Source organism: Pseudopodoces humilis, chromosome 29 (genome assembly GCF_049639895.1).
Source record: "Pseudopodoces humilis isolate 2021_Gansu_Grassland_sample_001 chromosome 29, ASM4963989v1, whole genome shotgun sequence".
NCBI lineage: Eukaryota > Metazoa > Chordata > Aves > Passeriformes > Paridae > Pseudopodoces > Pseudopodoces humilis.
In genome coordinates, this window is record NC_142228.1 from 3077882 (window position 1) to 3094157 (window position 16276).

The following is a 16276-nucleotide window of genomic DNA, read 5'->3' on the forward strand; positions in this document are numbered from 1 at the left end:
AGCTGCCTCTGGTCTGCCCACAGCCAGGCTGGAGCCGCCAGGTCCCTTCCTTCGGGGCTGGGAAGGACTTGGAGGCAACAGAGAATAGGACAGGAAGAACTGGCATGAGCAGGTCTGGGGCTGTGCCAGCATGGACTGGCCCCTCAGGGCAGTGGGGCTGGTCTGGGGGCACTGGGTGCAGAAGGACCAGGCTGGCTGAGCCTTCCCCCGTGGCGTCACCACGATGCCACAGGAGGATGGAGCACCCTGGGAGACACTGAAAGAAGCAAAGGTCCCTAGGACAGGTGAGACGGGAGCTCTTTGTGGTGTCACCCTGCAGCAGAGAAGCCCATCAGAAGCTCGGTGAGTGAGCCAGGCACTGGCTCTCTGGCTGGCTCCTTTGGAGCATCTGGGGTGGGGAGGAAACAAGCCAAACTGGCTGGGACCTGTGATCTCCTCAGAGCCCCACGGGAGCTACGAGTTCCCTCCCCACCTCACAAGCGCCGCTGTTACGCCCACAGTTGCAAATGAATAAAGAGGCTGGTCTGCAGGTGAGGGACGTGCTCTGGATTCTTCAGCCAAACTGCATGGGCTGCCACTGCACTTGGAGTGATGAACCCCAAACTTCCCTACGTTCTCCTGGTCGGGGCTGCAGTGATAATCTTCATTCTGTCCTGCATGCTGCTGAGCAGGGGTGGGCGATCGCCCAGCTGTGAATCCCAGCCCGGCGTTGTGGAGAAGACGGGATCCATGAGCCAGAGCCTGGTGTTTGCTGACCTGACAGCTGAGGAGCTGTCACAGGTGGTGCGGTACCTGCAGGGACACCTCGGGGTGCCGCTGGTTGAGGCCTCCCGCGCCAAACCCTCGGACAACTGCATCGCCTCGGTGGATGTGCAGGTGCCCGGCAAGGCAGAGGTGCTGCGGTTCCTGGACGGCGCGGGGGCTCGTCCCCGCCGAGAGGCGCTGGCTGTGCTGTACTTTGGGAACCAGCCAGACCCCAACATCACCGAGTACGTGGTGGGGCCGCTGCCGACGCCGGCGTACCACCGAGACGTGACGGTGCAGAAGTACGGGGGCAAGGTGCCGTACCACCGCAGACCGACGCTGGGCAGCGAGTACGAGCAGCTAGGAGTGTTCTTGGAGACGAAGGCGTTTGCTGCAGCACCGACCTTCCTGCAAGAAGTCCTTGAGTATGACGGAACCAACATCGTGTTTCAGACCACAGTCCCTCATGGATTCCAGTCTGGAGATCGGGTCACCTGGTTTGTCCTGTTTCAGAACGTGAGTGGATTCTTTGTGCACCCGGTGGGGCTGGAGGTGCTGGTGGACCACAGCAGCCTGGACATCTCGCAGTGGGCCGTGAGCAGGGTCTTCTACAACGGGCAGTACTACAGGGACATGGCTCAGCTGGAGAGTGCGTACGTGCAGGGTCGGATCAGCGTGGAGAAGGTGAGGAAGGCCCCGTGGGACGGGGATTTCTCGTCCATGAAGCCTCGAGCTCCTCCGGCCGCGCTGTTCCCGGTGCAGTTTGAGGCGCAGGGTCCCCGCTACAGCGTGAGGAACAACCACGTGCTCTTCCAGGGCTGGAGCTTTGCCTTTGGGATGAGCGTGAGCGCAGGCCTGCGGCTGTTTGACATCCAGCACAGGGGGGAGAGGGTTGCCTACGAAATCAGCGTCCAGGAGGCGCTGTCAGTGTACGGCTCCAACTGCCCGGCAGGGATGTCCACGCGCTACATGGACGGGAGCTTTGGCCTGGGCCGCTACACCTCCCCCTTGGTGCGAGGGGTGGACTGCCCGTACTCGGCCACCTACGTGGACACGCACTCTCTGTCCGCCAGCCTGAGGCCCAAGAGGAGGAAGGCTTCGCTCTGCATCTTTGAGCAGAACCTGGGCTCCCCTCTGAGGCGCCACTACTCCAACTTGCAGTCGCTCTACTACGGGGGGCTGGTCAACTCGGCTCTGGTCATTCGGTCCATTGCCACCGTGGGCAACTATGACTACGTGTGGGACTTCATCTTCTACCAGAACGGGGCCATGGAGGGCAAGGTGCAGGCCACGGGCTACCCAAGCTCCTCCTTTCTTCACGGGGATGGCCTGAGATACGGCAATAGGCTTTGGGAGCACACCCTGGGTACGATCCACACCCACTTTGTCAACTATAAGGTGGACTTGGATGTGGGAGGTAGGTCTGGATCTTGTCTCTCCTTTTTAAAATGTTCTCCATATACTTTTTGACTGAAAAGACTTTTCTGGTGGTTATACAGGTTTTCCTTTCCACTTGTGGGGCAGGATATGCTTGCAGTGGGTGGTGGCAGAACTGCAGGAACAGGGAGAAGGCAGATGAAATCAGACTGTCACTGTTAACACTGCTGGGGAGGTGTGGGCTTAGAAGTTTTGTTCATGTGAGAAAAAGAAAGGAAATGATCTTGGCTGTGCATGGGTCTTCTTCTGTGGGGTTCAAACCTTCACAGATGGCCACAGGTTCAGCTCTGAAATGACTTTTATGGAAGCTGAGAACTCGTATGTTAAAGGAGGGGAACACAGAGGGGCTCCATGGTGGGACAGGCAGGAGGTGCTGAGCAATAACCCCTCTGCCAGAGCTGCACAGGCACTGGCCATCAAATGCTCTCAGCAGCCTTTTGCCACCTTGTCCCCAGATCGATTTGCTCCCGTGCTGCTCCTGTTGCTCCGAACCTTGGGCCCACGTCTGTTCTTTGTGGCAGGGCCTGAGAACAGCACAACACTGCTCTTGTCTGTGATGTGCAAATGTGTGCAGCACCTGGGCTGTGCAGGATGAGCAGTAACAAAGCTCTGCTCTAGCTAATTAGACTATGCTTGCATGGGAAGCAAACCTGTTCTTCTGTCTTGGGGTGAGGCTCATCTCTTGTCTCTTGTAGTGTCTGCTGCAGAGTGGTGTTGCCTGGTTTGGACGAGTGTCCAGACATAGATCAATATATGGGGCTGCCACAGCACGGGGAGCTGCAGAGCAGCAGCTGCTCCTGGGCAGAATCTGTGCTCAGAGCCCTGGGTGCAGGGAGGGAGAACAGGGAGAGCAGGCACTGTGATGTCCTTGGGGAACAGGGGACTGTGGGGACTCTCCTCAGTGACTTTGTTTTGGTTTCACAGGGGTGAAAAACTCCCTTGTGGCCCATGACATGGCATTTGAGATGACACGGGCTCCCTGGAGCCCAGAGCAGCAGATAGAGCGGCCACGACTCACCAAGAAAGTCCTGGACACGGAAGACCAGGCTGCCTTCCGACTCCAGTCCAAGATGCCCAGATACATCTACTTTGCGGCCAACAGCAAAAACAAGTGGGGCCACCAGCGCGGGTACAGGATCCAGATCACCAGTTTTGCAGGGGACCACATCCCTGAAGCCAGCTCCATGGAGAGGGCCATCAGCTGGGCAAGGTCAGGCTGTTCTGGCTGGTGTGGCAGGTTCTCAGAGACCCCCTCAGCCCTGCCAGCTGGGAAGGCACTGCTGGATGTCCCTTGATGAGTGCACAGGGAAGCACTCCTCTGGGGTTGCTCCATTGGAGCAGGCCTGTGCTCTGCAGGCTTTCAGGAGTTGATTTAGCTCTGCCCTGCCTCGGGGGGCTGCTCCCATCTCTTTTCTTGTCCTCAGGTACCAGCTGGCCGTCACCCGGCGGAAGGAGGAGGAGCCCACCAGCACCAGCATCTACAACCAGAATGACCCCTGGACGCCCACTGTCGCCTTTGCTGACTTCATCAACAACGAGACCATCACCAACGAGGTAAGCTGGGGTCCCTGGGCTGGAATGTAACACCCAGCCCCAGGCTCAATGGAAGCCCCAAGGAGCAGAGAGACTCCAGCACAGCCCCTGGGACAATGGGCCCAGCTGTGAGAGCAGCAGCCCAGAGGAAAGAGGAAAGTGGGTTTGAGCATCCCCTTTTCTGTGTGTCTGCTTGGTACTTTGGTCAGAGAGCACAGAGAGTGTGAGCCGAGCAGAAGCTTGTTTCTCCCTGTGGAGAAATGCTGGCAAAACATTAAGAAAATCTCTGTGAGACCAGAGTGAGACCATGGAGGTCAAGGCAAGGGCCCTTCCATGTGTGGATATCTGCAGCCATGGCTGTGGCAGGGCTTTGGGGAAGGGAGAAGTTCTTTCCCAGGAGAGGGGAGATTGGTGTGTGGGAACGTGACCAGCTGGTGCCCATTGGGCTCCCTTTCCTTCTCTTCTGTCACTCCCCACTGCCTCATGTGTATTTTGGTCACTGCTGCTGCAGCTCCTGAAGTAACCCAGGCTTGTGGCTCTTCTCTGCCTAGGACCTGGTTGCCTGGATAACTGCTGGCTTCCTTCACATTCCACACTCTGAGGATATTCCCAACACCGTGACCGTGGGAAACTCAGTTGGTTTTCTCCTGAGACCCTACAATTACTACGACCTGGACCCCTCTATATACTCCCACGATGGTGTGTTTTTCACCAGCGAGCAGGACTTCACAGCATGTGAAATCAACCCTCTTGCCTGCTTGCCCAAAGCTGCCTCTTGTTTGCCAAACTTCCCCCCATTCACTTATGATGGTTTTCAAAATATGAGCAGGCTTTAATGCTATGGGACGGTGGAGATGTCAGAGACACCAGGCTGACTGTTCTGTCTCTGATTTTCAGCTTTTTAGTGAAGTTGTCTCAGTTTTCAGTTGTCGAATGACTTCACATTTTATTGTTGCTTTTGAAATAGTGCTCTTGAAAAGGGAAGCATGATTTTCTTAGCATGATGTGAGATGGAAGTCTACGTTACCTGTTAATTCCTGAATTTGAGTCTGTCGCCAGAGGAAAGTGAGGAGAAAATCCTGTTCCTCTGCTGTAGAAGCAAGTGCTGTGTAGTGCATATCTCAGGTTAAAATAATGAAAATGGTGCTGGTCCAATGCTCTCAAGTGTCTCGTTCTTGAATTTACAGCAGTGTCTCCTGGGGTGTGATGCTGGTCTCTGCCATGTTTCCTGTGCCCACAAACCAGCCCAGCAGTGTGGCTCTGGGTGTTTGTCAGGGCACGGGGATCTCCAGCTGGAGGGCAGGAGGGACAAGCTGGGGCGTGCCCCAGGGCTCAGGGGTGTGGACTGAGGTGGGCATGGGCACCAAGCCCCGTTGCTGTTGGGGGGAGGCTGGGTCATGGCCAGGACTGGGCAAGTTGTGGCTCTCAGGCCCTCAGTGCTGGGCACAAGGGAGGGATCCAGACAGGACCTTGCAGGAAGGGGTCTCATGGCCGCTGGGGATGCAGCACGGCCAGTGCCACTCCCTGTTTGCCAGGATGCTGGCTGGGCTCTGGTGCCCCTGTTCCCCTCCTCGAAGCCCCACCTGTGCTAGGATGTAACTCAGGATCACTGGGCACCCTTGCAAAGTGACAAAGAGCTGTCCCCTCCCTCCCAGCTGCAGGACCATGGGGATGTTGGCAGCAGCAGGCAGTGCTGCTTGGTGATGGCAGGGCTGTGTCAGGATGGGCAGCGGTGCTGTGTTCAGCTCTGCTCTGCATGGGGAAGGTTTGTCTCTACAGCCACTGCTGCCTGCCCAGCATCTGTGGGGTTAAGAGAAGAAGGCAGATGTGCTTTTTTCCCCTAAAAGACTGGATCCATCCTCTCCAAGCTCTGCAGTGTAGGATCTGGAACCAGAGGGGAAGGACAGATGTACAAACACTGAGCTTACTTAAAATTATGATCCTCTAGGGAAGCAGAGCAAAGTTGCCTTTTATGGTTCCCAGCAAATCCTGGCAATGTGTGAGAACGTCCCCTTGCACCCTCCCTGCGAGTTCCTCCAGGCTGTTCCCTGCTGAGAAAACAGGGGAGGAAAATAAACCCGAGCCAACGCAGCCCCTTGTTCTGGTGAGTCGCTGGGAGGGTTCTGCAGCTGGAAACGCGTCCTGCCAGGCTGTGGGAGCACTCAGTGCCCCAGCAGGCATGAGCCTGAAAACCGTGCTCATCCTCCTTGGTCTGGCGCTAGCCACAATATTCGCTTTGGTCTGCGTGCTGCTGACCAGAGAAAGGACCCCCAGAACCTGCCAGCACCTGCCCCCGCAGCAGGAGGAGATGGAGGACGGCCAGAGCCTGGTGTTTGCTGACCTGACAGCTGAGGAGCTGTCACAGGTGGTGCGGTACCTGCAGGGACACCTCGGGGTGCCGCTGGTTGAGGCCTCCCGCGCCAAACCCTCGGACAACTGCATCGCCTCGGTGGATGTGCAGGTGCCCGGCAAGGCAGAGGTGCTGCGGTTCCTGGACGGCGCGGGGGCTCGTCCCCGCCGAGAGGCGCTGGCTGTGCTGTACTTTGGGAACCAGCCAGACCCCAACATCACCGAGTACGTGGTGGGGCCGCTGCCGACGCCGGCGTACCACCGAGACGTGACGGTGCAGAAGTACGGGGGGAAGGTGCCGTACCACCGCAGACCCGTTACCGGCAAGGAGTACACGGACATCAACGCCCTCATTCAGAGGGAGCTGAAAAAGGCGCCGCGCTTCCTCGCTGCGTGCTGTGAGTCTGACGGGACCAGCCTGGTCGTCCTCACCACGGCCCCTCGGGGCTTCAAGTCTGGTGACCGTGTGACCTGGTTTGTTCTTTTCCACAGTGTGGCTGGCACTGGCTATTACCTGTCTCCAGTGGGGCTGGAGGTGCTGGTGGACCACGGGGACCTCCACATGTCCCGGTGGCAGCTGCGCCAAGTCTTCTACAACGGCCAGTACTTTGCCAGCACGGGGGATCTGGAACAGGAGTTTGTGGCCGGTACTCTGGAGGTTGTCAGACTCAAGCAGCCCCAGGCTGATGCAGTGCTGGGCTCAATGAAGCCCCGGCGCCCACCTGGGTCCCCGGGCCCACTGCAGTTTGAGCCCCAGGGTCCCCGCTACAGCGTCAGGGACAACCACATCACCTTCCAGGGCTGGAGCATCGCCTTCGGCATGAACCCCAACACTGGCCCGCGCCTCTTTGACATCAGGTACCGCGGGGAGAGGATTGTCTACGAGTTGAGTCTGCAGGAAGCCTTAGCCCTGTACGGCTCCAACTGCCCCGGGGGCATGTCCACCCGCTACCTCGACGGCAGCTTTGGCATCGGCAGGTTTGCCTACGAGCTGGTCCGGGGCCTGGACTGCCCCTACACAGCGACCTACGTGGACCGGCACTACCTGGCAGAGGCAGATACTCCCAAAACCAACCAAAACTCACTCTGTATTTTTGAACATGACTCTGCCGTCCCTCTGAGGCGCCACTTCTCCGACTCACAGTCCTTGTACTACGGCGGGCTGCGGAAAAGCACGCTGGTCATCCGTACCATCTCCACGCTCATTAATTATGACTACATCTGGGACTTCATGTTCCACAGCAGCGGGGCCGTGGAGGTCCGGGTGCATGCCACTGGCTACATCAGCTCCTCCTTCTTCCATGGCCGAGGCACTGACTATGGCAACAGGGTTGGGCCCCACACGCTGGGGACGATGCACCTCCACCACATCCACTACAAGGTGGACCTGGATGTTGACGGTAGGTCTGGCCAGCTTTGTGCGTGGCTGTGGCTTGCTGTGGCCAGAGGCTCTGCCTGGGGTGCAGAGCTTGAGAGGGTTTGTTCTTCTGCTTCACAGGACAGCTGAACTCCCTGGAAACCCAGGATATGGAGTATGAGTTTGTCAAAGATCCCTGGAGCACACAGAACACCATTGAGCGGCCATACCTCCGCAGGCAAAGGCTGGAGAAGGAGGATGAGGCAGCGTTCCCACTCAGTGTCCCCATGCCCCGCTACCTCTCCTTTGTCAGCCCCAATCCCAACAAGTGGGAGCACCCACGCAGCTACCGGATCCAGATCATCAGCTTTGCTGGGAAGCACCTGCCCACCAACAGCTCCATGGAACGCTCCATCAGCTGGGGCAGGTGGGTGCCAGAGCTGTGGAGCTGCTTCTGGTGGAGGGAGGCTGTCAGGGAAGGGTTAAACAGCAAACACACATAGCTTTTTGGCTCTGAAATTTCCTTGAGATGTTGCTCAATAACATCTGCTTGTGGTAGTTCACAGGCAGGAATCTGACCTCACGTCAGACTAATTTAGAGCAGCCCCATGTGTTTTTCCCTTTGAGGGGAAGTAGGCTGCAGAACAAATTCCTAAGGGAAGCACTGGCATCACCAGGTTGTGATATCGTCCCATGAGGACAGAACACCTTTTGGAAAATGCTTGGGGTAAGCACAGACCAGTCTCACTGGTGAATTGATGGAGCTCATGCTGGGGACGGCTGTGTGGGGGAGAAGTAGCTGTGGCTTAAGGGAGCGCACTGGGCATTGAGTGGCAATGTTTGCACCTGGATCCATTCATGTTTCCCAGCCACAGGCAGCAAGGGATCCCCTGCAAAGCTGGAAGATGCTGGGGCTGCTGCCCATTACAGCTCTCCCAGCCCTTTCCCTCCCTGCCCCAGGGCAGACCAGGGATGCATCCAGCCCCAGTTTGTCAGTGCATCCCAGCTGGCAGTGCCATGGCTGCCCTGCTCTGTGCTGGGCAGGGACAGGGACAAGCCCCTCTGGTCCCTGTGCTGGCAGGTACCAGCTGGCCGTCACCCGGCGGAAGGAGGAGGAGCCCACCAGCACCAGCATCTACAACCAGAATGACCCCTGGACGCCCACTGTCGCCTTTGCTGACTTCATCAACAACGAGACCATCACCAACGAGGTAAGCTGGGGTCCCTGGGCTGGAGAGAAGCTGAACTTTGTGGGGGCCATCCTGGACAGAAGCTGCACCTGTCCCAGAGTCAGACTGAGCAGCTGCCAGGCTGGCAGAGTCCTGCTCAGCCTGACACATGTTCCTCTTCTCCCAGGACTTGGTTGCCTGGATCACTGTGGGGTTCCTACACGTCCCTCACGCTGAAGACATCCCCAACACGGTGACTGTGGGGAATGGTGTCGGCTTTTTCCTGAGGCCCTACAACTACTTCAACGAGGATCCCTCGGTGGATTCATCTGACAGTGTCTACTTCAGCAGTGAACAGGATGTTGGGGCCTGTGGGGCCAATCCCCTTGCCTGCCTGTCCTCTGCCGCTGCCTGTGCCCCCCGCCTGTCCCCCTTCCACTTTGGGGGCTTCCTCAACCTCAGCCTGGCACCGCCTTTTGGTGGCCTCTGATGGGCCAGGGGGTGCTGCTGGCTCTCGGGTGGGTGCTCATAGGGTCTCTGTCCCACAGCAGGACCTGCCCAGGGCGTCATGTGCTCAGGGTCAGGTTTTGGGAGAAGCTCAGTTCTTGTTTCAGCGCTGCAGCTCTGCCAAAGGAAGACCCAAAACCTCTGAAAAACAAGCCCTGGGAGTGATTTCATTCTTCCATCCTGGATGTCACCCTGTGTACTGTGACATGCCCACAGCCACTCCCCTCCTCTGGGATGGGGCTTCCACCACCTCATCATCGGTGTACCCAGGGTGACAGTGCTGGCCAAGGCTGCCCACAGCACAAAGCTGCAGCTGCCCTAGGAGCTGAGGTTTTGCACCACAGAGGGCTGTGGTGTTGCTGTGGACCTGCCATGGGACGCCCAAACATCCTCCCAGCCACGCAGCCATTGCAGCATCAAGGCCACTGTGCCCAGGCACTGCCAGGCTCTGGCTGCTGCTGCCAGCTCTGCAGATGGAGATGCGCTGGGCTTGCTGGGAGGCTGCTGGAGCTCGTGGCTGGGCTGTCCCATGTCTGCCTTTCCCAATAAACAGGCACTCGAGTGTTTTTCCTGAACAAACTCGCATAGCTCACGGGTGCTGCTCTGTCTCCTGTGGCCGGGGCCAGACCCCAGCACGGTTGATGCTGTGGGAGCTGCTGCCCTGTGGGGATGGCCCTGGCTCAGCTCTGTGGAGGTCCAAGGGATGTGGGGCCAGCCCAGGGAGGGCCTGGTGTGGCTGTGTGAGCGTGTCCTGGCAATGCTCCTGGACCCTGGTGCTGGCAGGAGACTCCTGCCAGGGAATATGGAGCAACTGATGGAGTTAATGTTTAACAGTTGTTCTGAGCTGTGTTAATTAGTTCTGGGTTTGGCTGCTGCCCAATGTGCTCAGCCCCCGTGTGTGGGGACCCTTGATTCTACACCCCTAGCTGCATGTGCAGCTCTGGGCTGCAGGATCCCACAGCCCAGAGCCCGTCCCCACCGTGCCAGGCTGGGATGGGGACACCAAGGAGCTCGATGAGGCCAGTGCCAGCCCTGGCACATGGCTAAGCACTCACCAAAGTGTCCCTGGGGGCATGGTGGCTATCCATCCCCTCTAACCCCTTGCTGTAGTGGATGGGTCTGTCCAGAACGTGCTGTGAGGGGCTTGAGCAGCCCTACTGCCATGTGCCCCTGGGAGCCAGCTCAGCTTGCTGCAGCACACGGGAGAGGTGATGGGAGGAGAGGGCAGCTCAGGCCACGGCTCAGTGAGAGGTTGCAGCGGTCCCTGAGTGCCCTGGGGTGACAGCAGGGGCTGTGCCCAGAGGCTCCTGCCAGGAGCAGTGCGAGGGGGAGGTCGTGTCCAGCCAGCTCCCTGCCCGACACCGCGTGCCCACATGTGCGGTGCTGCCTGGACTCTGCACTGACGCAGTGACCACGCTGCCACAGCACAGCCTGCACCTTGCAGCTGTCTGGGAACATTCTGGACCAAACACTGGCACTGCACATGGCACAGCACCACTGGCCAGAGCTGCATCCAGAACCTTGGGAATCATGGGCACAGCGTGTCCCAGAGCCAGCTGCTGCCCTCACACAGCTCCTGGGCTGTGAGCTGCTCCTGGGCTTGCTGTGCACAGACCCAGGGCAGAAATTGGGTTCTCCCAGCCTGGCCCCGCTCCTTCCCTGGGAAAGCCAGACAGTTTAAAGTGCACATGCCCAGGGTGCTGCTGGCAGGGCTGCAGAGCACAGGGGATGAGCTGGACCCTGTCAGAGCAGCCAGGATGCAGAACCCTGCAGTGCCTGGGCAGCTTCAGCTCCTTCCCTGCCCTGCCCCAGATCCACACAGTGACTTTGGGGCTGGGCATTCACCCACAGGGCAGGCCATGGAGCAGTGCTGGGACCGTGTGGACCCTGGCACCTCTGGCACAGTCCTGAGCAGTGCCATGTGCTCCTGGCACTGCACAGCAGGGCTGAGCCACTCTGTCCCCAGTGCTGGGAGGGAGGAGGTGACTGCTTCCATCCTGCTTCCTGCCCTCTCCCCACTCTGGCCCCAGTTTTCCTGCAGTGATTTTTTCCATCCCCCAACACCTTTTGCCCCATTTTCCGCTGTGAAATCTCTTGTGAAGGATTTATTGCTGATGGTTTCAAAATATTTTTGGAACGGAAGCCAAGTCTGTTGCATTCCTTCACGCTGGCCAAAGCCACTCTCAGTTGACGACCCTGGAATGAGCTGTTGGGGAATTTGCTTTTCAAGAGTAATTCCATTTCTGTGCAAACTTCTGTTTTGTTGGGATGTTTTGCAGGTCAGGAGCTCGGTCCAGGGTCTGGGACCACCTTCCTTGGGTGCAGCAAGGCCAGGCTGGATAGGACATGCCTGCAACAGGGCTGAGTCTGTGGCCTTTGCCTGCTTGTCTCACAGGGCACCCATGCCCATATCCCAGGGAGCGAGGTTTGCTGGTGTTTTGCCTGTCAGTCCCCATGGCTCCCTGGGCTCTGCATCGGCAGAGGGGCAGGATGGGGCCTGAAAGTGCTGCTGTTTGTCAGCAGGACTCACTACTGGACACAGCTCTCACAGAGAGCAAACAACATAGGGCAGGGGTTCAAGGATCTTGACGTGAATTTTCTCAGGGGGGAGATAAGTGATGCATTTCACTGGCTGTTGATCATTAATGCCTCGCTGCCTGTTCGGCTGTGGTGGGTGCTGGCTGGGCACCCTGTGCTGCTGCTGCAGGGCTGTGTGTCCATGCTCTGGCAGCTGTGGAGGATAAAGCTGCAGTGCCAGGGACAGCAGAGTGCAGCTGGGGTGGAGGGGACGGCCATGGGCACCGCAGGATGAGCTGTGTGTTTGGCTCTGTACCTACAGCTGGGTCTGATGGGGCAGGAGGGGTTAACCCAGTGGAGCAGTGCTGGGAGGAGAAGTGCTGTCCCTTTTTGCAAGGGTCCTTTAGCCTCCCACTAGAGATCAGAAGAACATGGCTGGCAGCCAGGAGCATCCCAGGCCTGGCTGTCTGGGACTGCAGGGACCTCCAGGAATGGCTTTGAAAGTTTCCCATTATGCAAAGTCCTGGTTAAATTAGCCTGGCAAATGAGGAGGGGGGTGGGCAGTCTGCCCTCTGCTCCATGCACCCACTCCATGCTCCTGGACATCCTTGCCATGCTCTGGTGGTGGTTCACGGGGGGTGGCAGAGAGACCAGAGCAATTGTCAGCCCTGGACACGGCAGCTCTGCAGGACTGTCACACGCAGAGTAATGGAGCAAGGACTGTGGTTCAGTCAGAGCTGAACTGTTGTATTGGATAGCTGGAGAAGCCAGGCCTGCAGGATCCCCCTGAGTGAGGGGATGGGGCAGGGCAGGGGATGCTGCTGGAGCTGGAGCACCCTGCACTCCATGTGCCCTCGAAGCCTGTTTTCCCCTTTTACGTAAGTTGTTCCAAACATGTTTGTTACAACCCCCTGGTGATGTACCTTTGGAAAGAGTGGTTTTGGGTCCAAAGATCAGTGCTGGGACAGTGACCTGCCCGCTGCAAACAAGACCCTGCAGAGTATAAAACCCCAGTGGCACAGTGGAGTACGGGACAGGCAGAGCCACGCCGAGGGCAGCGGCAGCAGAGGAGGATGGAGGCCAACATGAACCTCCTGCATGATGCAGGCATCAGGACAACACACTGGCTGCAGCAGCGCTTCCAGGGCTCCCAGGACTGGTTCCTCTTCATCTCTTATGCTGCTGATCTCAGGAATGCTTTTTTTGTCCTCTTCCCCATCTGGTTCCACTTCAGTGAAGCAGTGGGCATCAGGCTCATCTGGGTGGCTGTAATTGGAGACTGGCTCAACCTCGTCTTCAAGTGGTAAGTGCCCCCAGCCAACACTCCCACCGTGTGTTGGCATACCTGGACTAATGTGGGCTGGATGGGTGCTCTCAGCCCCAGTGCCAGAGCAGAACAAAAAACAGAGTTCAGCCCCAGCTGAGCAGTGACAGTGGTCACTTCTTCCCAAGCCATGCAGCAACAGCTCCCCCCTTCCCAGAGCCAAGCAGAGATGGAGCCTCTGCACCTCCCTTCAGCCACAGCCAGGGCTGTGGTGTTGAGTGGGGGGATCTTCACAGAGCCCCTCTCTACAAGAGGTCATATTGACTTGCTTCCAGGAAGTTCTTGCTCTTCCCCTTCAGGGCTGGGGATGGGGACATGGACAGGCAGTGCCAGCTGTCAGAACCAAGCAATCAGCCGGGTGCTGTGTCTGTCAGAATGCCCTGGACCACTTGTGGGTCCTTAGTTACTTCCATCCCCCAGGGCAGATCTAAAGCTACAGCTGTGCCCAGGACCTCCCTAGATCCCTTCTTTCTTTTCAGGATCCTCTTTGGGGAGAGGCCATACTGGTGGGTCCTCGACACAGACTATTATGGCAACAACTCCGCACCAGAGATCCAGCAGTTCCCGCTCACCTGCGAGACTGGTCCCGGTAGGGTTCCCCAGGCCATGGTACAGCCAGGGGCAGGGGGTGACCTGCCCTCGCAAAGGGGGGGTGCTGGCCTGGCCAGGGCTGTGGCTGGCAGCCTGCAGGCAGCACATGCCCCTGGACAGCTCTGGAAGGAAGCCCTTACTGCTGAGCTCCTGGGGACACTGGCTGTGCCTGCAGGGGAAGGAGGCAGGGCAGCCCCTGCACAGAGCAGACCTTGACCCTTGGTGGTTCAGCACAGCTGCCTGTGCTCGGCTCTGGCCCATGCAGAGTCTGACCTGGGTCTCTCTTCTTGCCCAGGGAGCCCATCTGGCCATGCCATGGGTGCAGCAGGAGTGTACTATGTCATGGTGACGGCTCTCCTCTCTGCTGCTGGAGGAAAGCAGTCAAGGACATTCAGATACTGGTAAGTTGTGTGCCAAAACCACCTGTTCTAGGCAGAGGCAGCTCCCAGCACTGACAGGCACAGCCAAGCCCATCAAGGCACAAGGCTGTGGCCTGGCAGCACCCCAGGTAGGGTCTACATGGGGACAGGTTCAGCAGCCAGACGTTTGGAGTACATGATGGCAGTGCAAGCTGGCCCTGGCACTGACATGGCCACTTGTCCCTCCCAGGGTGCTGTGGACAGTGCTTTGGATTGGGTTCTGGGCAGTTCAGGTCTGTGTCTGCATGTCCCGAGTCTTCATTGCTGCTCACTTCCCCCACCAGGTGATTGCAGGGGTTTTCTCAGGTGAGTGCATCAGACCCCCTTCCCTTGCCCTGCAGCACCACTGTGCTGGACTGCAGTACCCACAGCACTGACCAATCCTCCCTGGCAGGGATGGCTGTGGCCAAGACCTTCCAGCATGTCCACTGCATCTACCATGCCAGCTTCCAGCGGTACCTGGGCATCACCGTCTTCCTCTTCAGCTTCACCCTGGGTTTCTACCTGCTGCTCTGGACATTCGGTGTGGACCTGCTCTGGACGCTGGAGAAGGCACAGAAGTGGTGTAGCCACCCTGAGTGGGTCCACATTGACACCACTCCCTTTGCCAGCCTCCTCCGTAACCTGGGCATCCTCTTTGGGCTGGGGCTGGCCCTCAACTCCCACATGTACCAGGAGAGCTCCCGGTTAAAGCAGGGCCAGCAGCTGCCCTTCCGCCTGGGCTGCATCGCTGCCTCCCTCCTCATCCTCCACATCTTCGATGCCTTCAAGCCACCCTCCCACATGCAGCTGCTCTTCTACGCCCTCTCCTTCTGCAAGAGCGCGGCCGTGCCGCTGGCTACTGTCGGCCTCATCCCCTACTGCCTCTCCCAGCTCCTGGCCACACAGGACAAAAAGGCTGCCTAAGGCAGGCAGACACCCCAGCCCTGGGCTCAGGGACAGCTGCCAGGCCCTGGCTGCACCTCAGCCGCTGTCTGCTTCCCGCTGAATCTGCACGGGCTGGCTCTGCCCTGGGAGCAGACCACGGAGGCTGGGCTGGTGCTGCTGCCAGGTGGCTCCCACAACACGGACACACAGTGGCAGCCACGCTGCTCTCACGGCTGGTGGCACAGAGAGCCCTGCGTGCCCAGGACTCCCCTGCTGTCCCTTCTGCACCCACAGCTGGGGGTCACCTGCCCAGGACCCAGCAGCAGCAGCGGGAGGTCCTGCACTCCCTTGCAGCTCGTGGGGACAGGCCACCTCCATGCTGCAGGGCTGGGGACAGCACCACTGCGAGCAGGGTTCTCACCTCAGCTGAAGAGGCAGCTCTGTGGCAGGAATGGGCAGACACTGACATGGAGAGACCCCCCAGGCCTGGGACGTTTGGTGCTCACCTGTGTGCGAGGCAGTGCAGGGTGCACACACGCCCATGTGTGTACATGCATAACACACACCTGTGCACACAGGACATGGGGTGGGGTTGTGCACAGGAGGGATTTTATTAAAGCTGAACATTGTTTAGGCTGGTGAGTTTGAGTGTCCTGCTAGCCAGTGCCATGGGGTGGGGGATCAGCTCCTGGATGCAGGGTTGTGGCATGGCCTGCAGATGGTAAAGGACATTTTTCCTGGGTGCTGAAGACCCTCAACACCTGCAGGACACGCTCAAGCCACTGGGAAGGCTAGTGCCTAGTGCCCTGGGTCTCTACCTTTTGCCCTGAGGTGCAGTTGAACACTGACAGCACACTGGGGCCAATGAGCTGCTTTTTGTGCTGTTTATCCAAGGCTTCTGGATGCACTTTGTGCCAGGAACAAACTTGTGTCACCTCACTGCTCACAGAAACAAGCTCAGCTTTGAGACCAACTGGCTCAGCTGGGGCTGTGCTGAGCCCCCAGGGTGTTGGGGACAGAACTGGCATTTGGCTGCGGTGCGAGGTTGCGGTCATGCCCCTCCCTCCTCAGTACCCCAGCCCAGTGCTCACTGCAGCAGGAAATCCTGTGGGCTCAACCTGCACCCTCTGAGCTGTGCAGGCAGTACAGCCCTGTTTACTTTCTCAGTAAACATCCTTGCTCAGTCTGAGACAGTCCAAAATAGATAGGCAGGTACTTTCTTCCTGCCAGACTGTGTGTATGTGTAGGATTTCTCCCAAAGCACCAGCCCCTGAAGCTCTGACCCCACACCCAGTTGCAGGCCCCAGTGGTGGTTCCTGTGTTCTGACACCATCCCAAGAGCTCAGCCAAGGCTGTGGCCATGCAGCAGTCACAGCACCATGGCTGGGAACCCCGTCTGCTGGGGCTGCTCCCATCTCCTTGCTCATGGCAGATAAACTTCCCCTAGCATGGAGGTTTCTTT

General features: G+C 58.4%; 3 protein-coding genes across 4 annotated transcripts; all 3 read left to right on the forward strand.

Annotated features, from left to right (window-relative positions):
• The first annotated feature begins 462 nt into the window (after positions 1-462).
• On the forward strand, positions 463-5774 carry LOC102102104 (amine oxidase [copper-containing] 3). Of its 2 annotated transcripts, XM_088068117.1 has the most exons (5): positions 463-2161; positions 3106-3391; positions 3606-3735; positions 4266-4413; positions 5663-5774. In XM_088068117.1, exons 1-5 carry the CDS (start codon positions 592-594, stop codon positions 5767-5769), a joined length of 2241 nt encoding a protein of 746 aa, XP_087924243.1. In that variant the 5' UTR covers positions 463-591; the 3' UTR covers positions 5770-5774. The 2 variants fall into 2 exon arrangements, with proteins under 2 accessions (XP_087924243.1, XP_005531609.2); XM_005531552.3 differs by lacking the exon at positions 5663-5774 and having other exon boundaries at positions 4266-4848.
• On the forward strand, positions 5774-9675 carry LOC102102284 (amine oxidase [copper-containing] 3-like). Its single transcript, XM_005531553.3, has 4 exons — positions 5774-7463; positions 7562-7847; positions 8502-8631; positions 8777-9675. The coding sequence occupies exons 1-4, from the start codon at positions 5894-5896 to the stop codon at positions 9077-9079; spliced, it is 2289 nt and encodes a 762-aa protein (XP_005531610.2). The 5' UTR covers positions 5774-5893; the 3' UTR covers positions 9080-9675.
• Positions 9676-12629: 2954 nt separating this feature from the next.
• G6PC1 (glucose-6-phosphatase catalytic subunit 1) lies at positions 12630-15449 on the forward strand. Its single transcript, XM_005531484.3, has 5 exons — positions 12630-12916; positions 13417-13526; positions 13824-13929; positions 14138-14253; positions 14342-15449. Exons 1-5 carry the CDS (start codon positions 12687-12689, stop codon positions 14851-14853), a joined length of 1074 nt encoding a protein of 357 aa, XP_005531541.3. The 5' UTR covers positions 12630-12686; the 3' UTR covers positions 14854-15449.
• Positions 15450-16276: the final 827 nt, after the last annotated feature.

Excerpts from the sequence above, each read along its gene's own strand:
- LOC102102104 (XM_005531552.3), top strand. The coding sequence starts at position 592 with ATGAACCCCAAACTTCCCTACGTTCTCCTGGTCGGGGCTGCAGTGATA. Across the intron at positions 2,162-3,105 it reads GGTGGACTTGGATGTGGGAG|GGGTGAAAAACTCCCTTGTG; the intron begins GTAGGTCTGGAT and ends TTGGTTTCACAG. Across the intron at positions 3,736-4,265 it reads ACGAGACCATCACCAACGAG|GACCTGGTTGCCTGGATAAC; the intron begins GTAAGCTGGGGT and ends TTCTCTGCCTAG.
- LOC102102284 (XM_005531553.3), top strand. The coding sequence starts at position 5,894 with ATGAGCCTGAAAACCGTGCTCATCCTCCTTGGTCTGGCGCTAGCCACA. Across the intron at positions 7,848-8,501 it reads CGCTCCATCAGCTGGGGCAG|GTACCAGCTGGCCGTCACCC; the intron begins GTGGGTGCCAGA and ends CTGTGCTGGCAG. Across the intron at positions 8,632-8,776 it reads ACGAGACCATCACCAACGAG|GACTTGGTTGCCTGGATCAC; the intron begins GTAAGCTGGGGT and ends CTCTTCTCCCAG.
- G6PC1 (XM_005531484.3), top strand. The coding sequence starts at position 12,687 with ATGGAGGCCAACATGAACCTCCTGCATGATGCAGGCATCAGGACAACA. Across the intron at positions 12,917-13,416 it reads CTCAACCTCGTCTTCAAGTG|GATCCTCTTTGGGGAGAGGC; the intron begins GTAAGTGCCCCC and ends CTTTCTTTTCAG. Across the intron at positions 13,930-14,137 it reads TCAAGGACATTCAGATACTG|GGTGCTGTGGACAGTGCTTT; the intron begins GTAAGTTGTGTG and ends TGTCCCTCCCAG.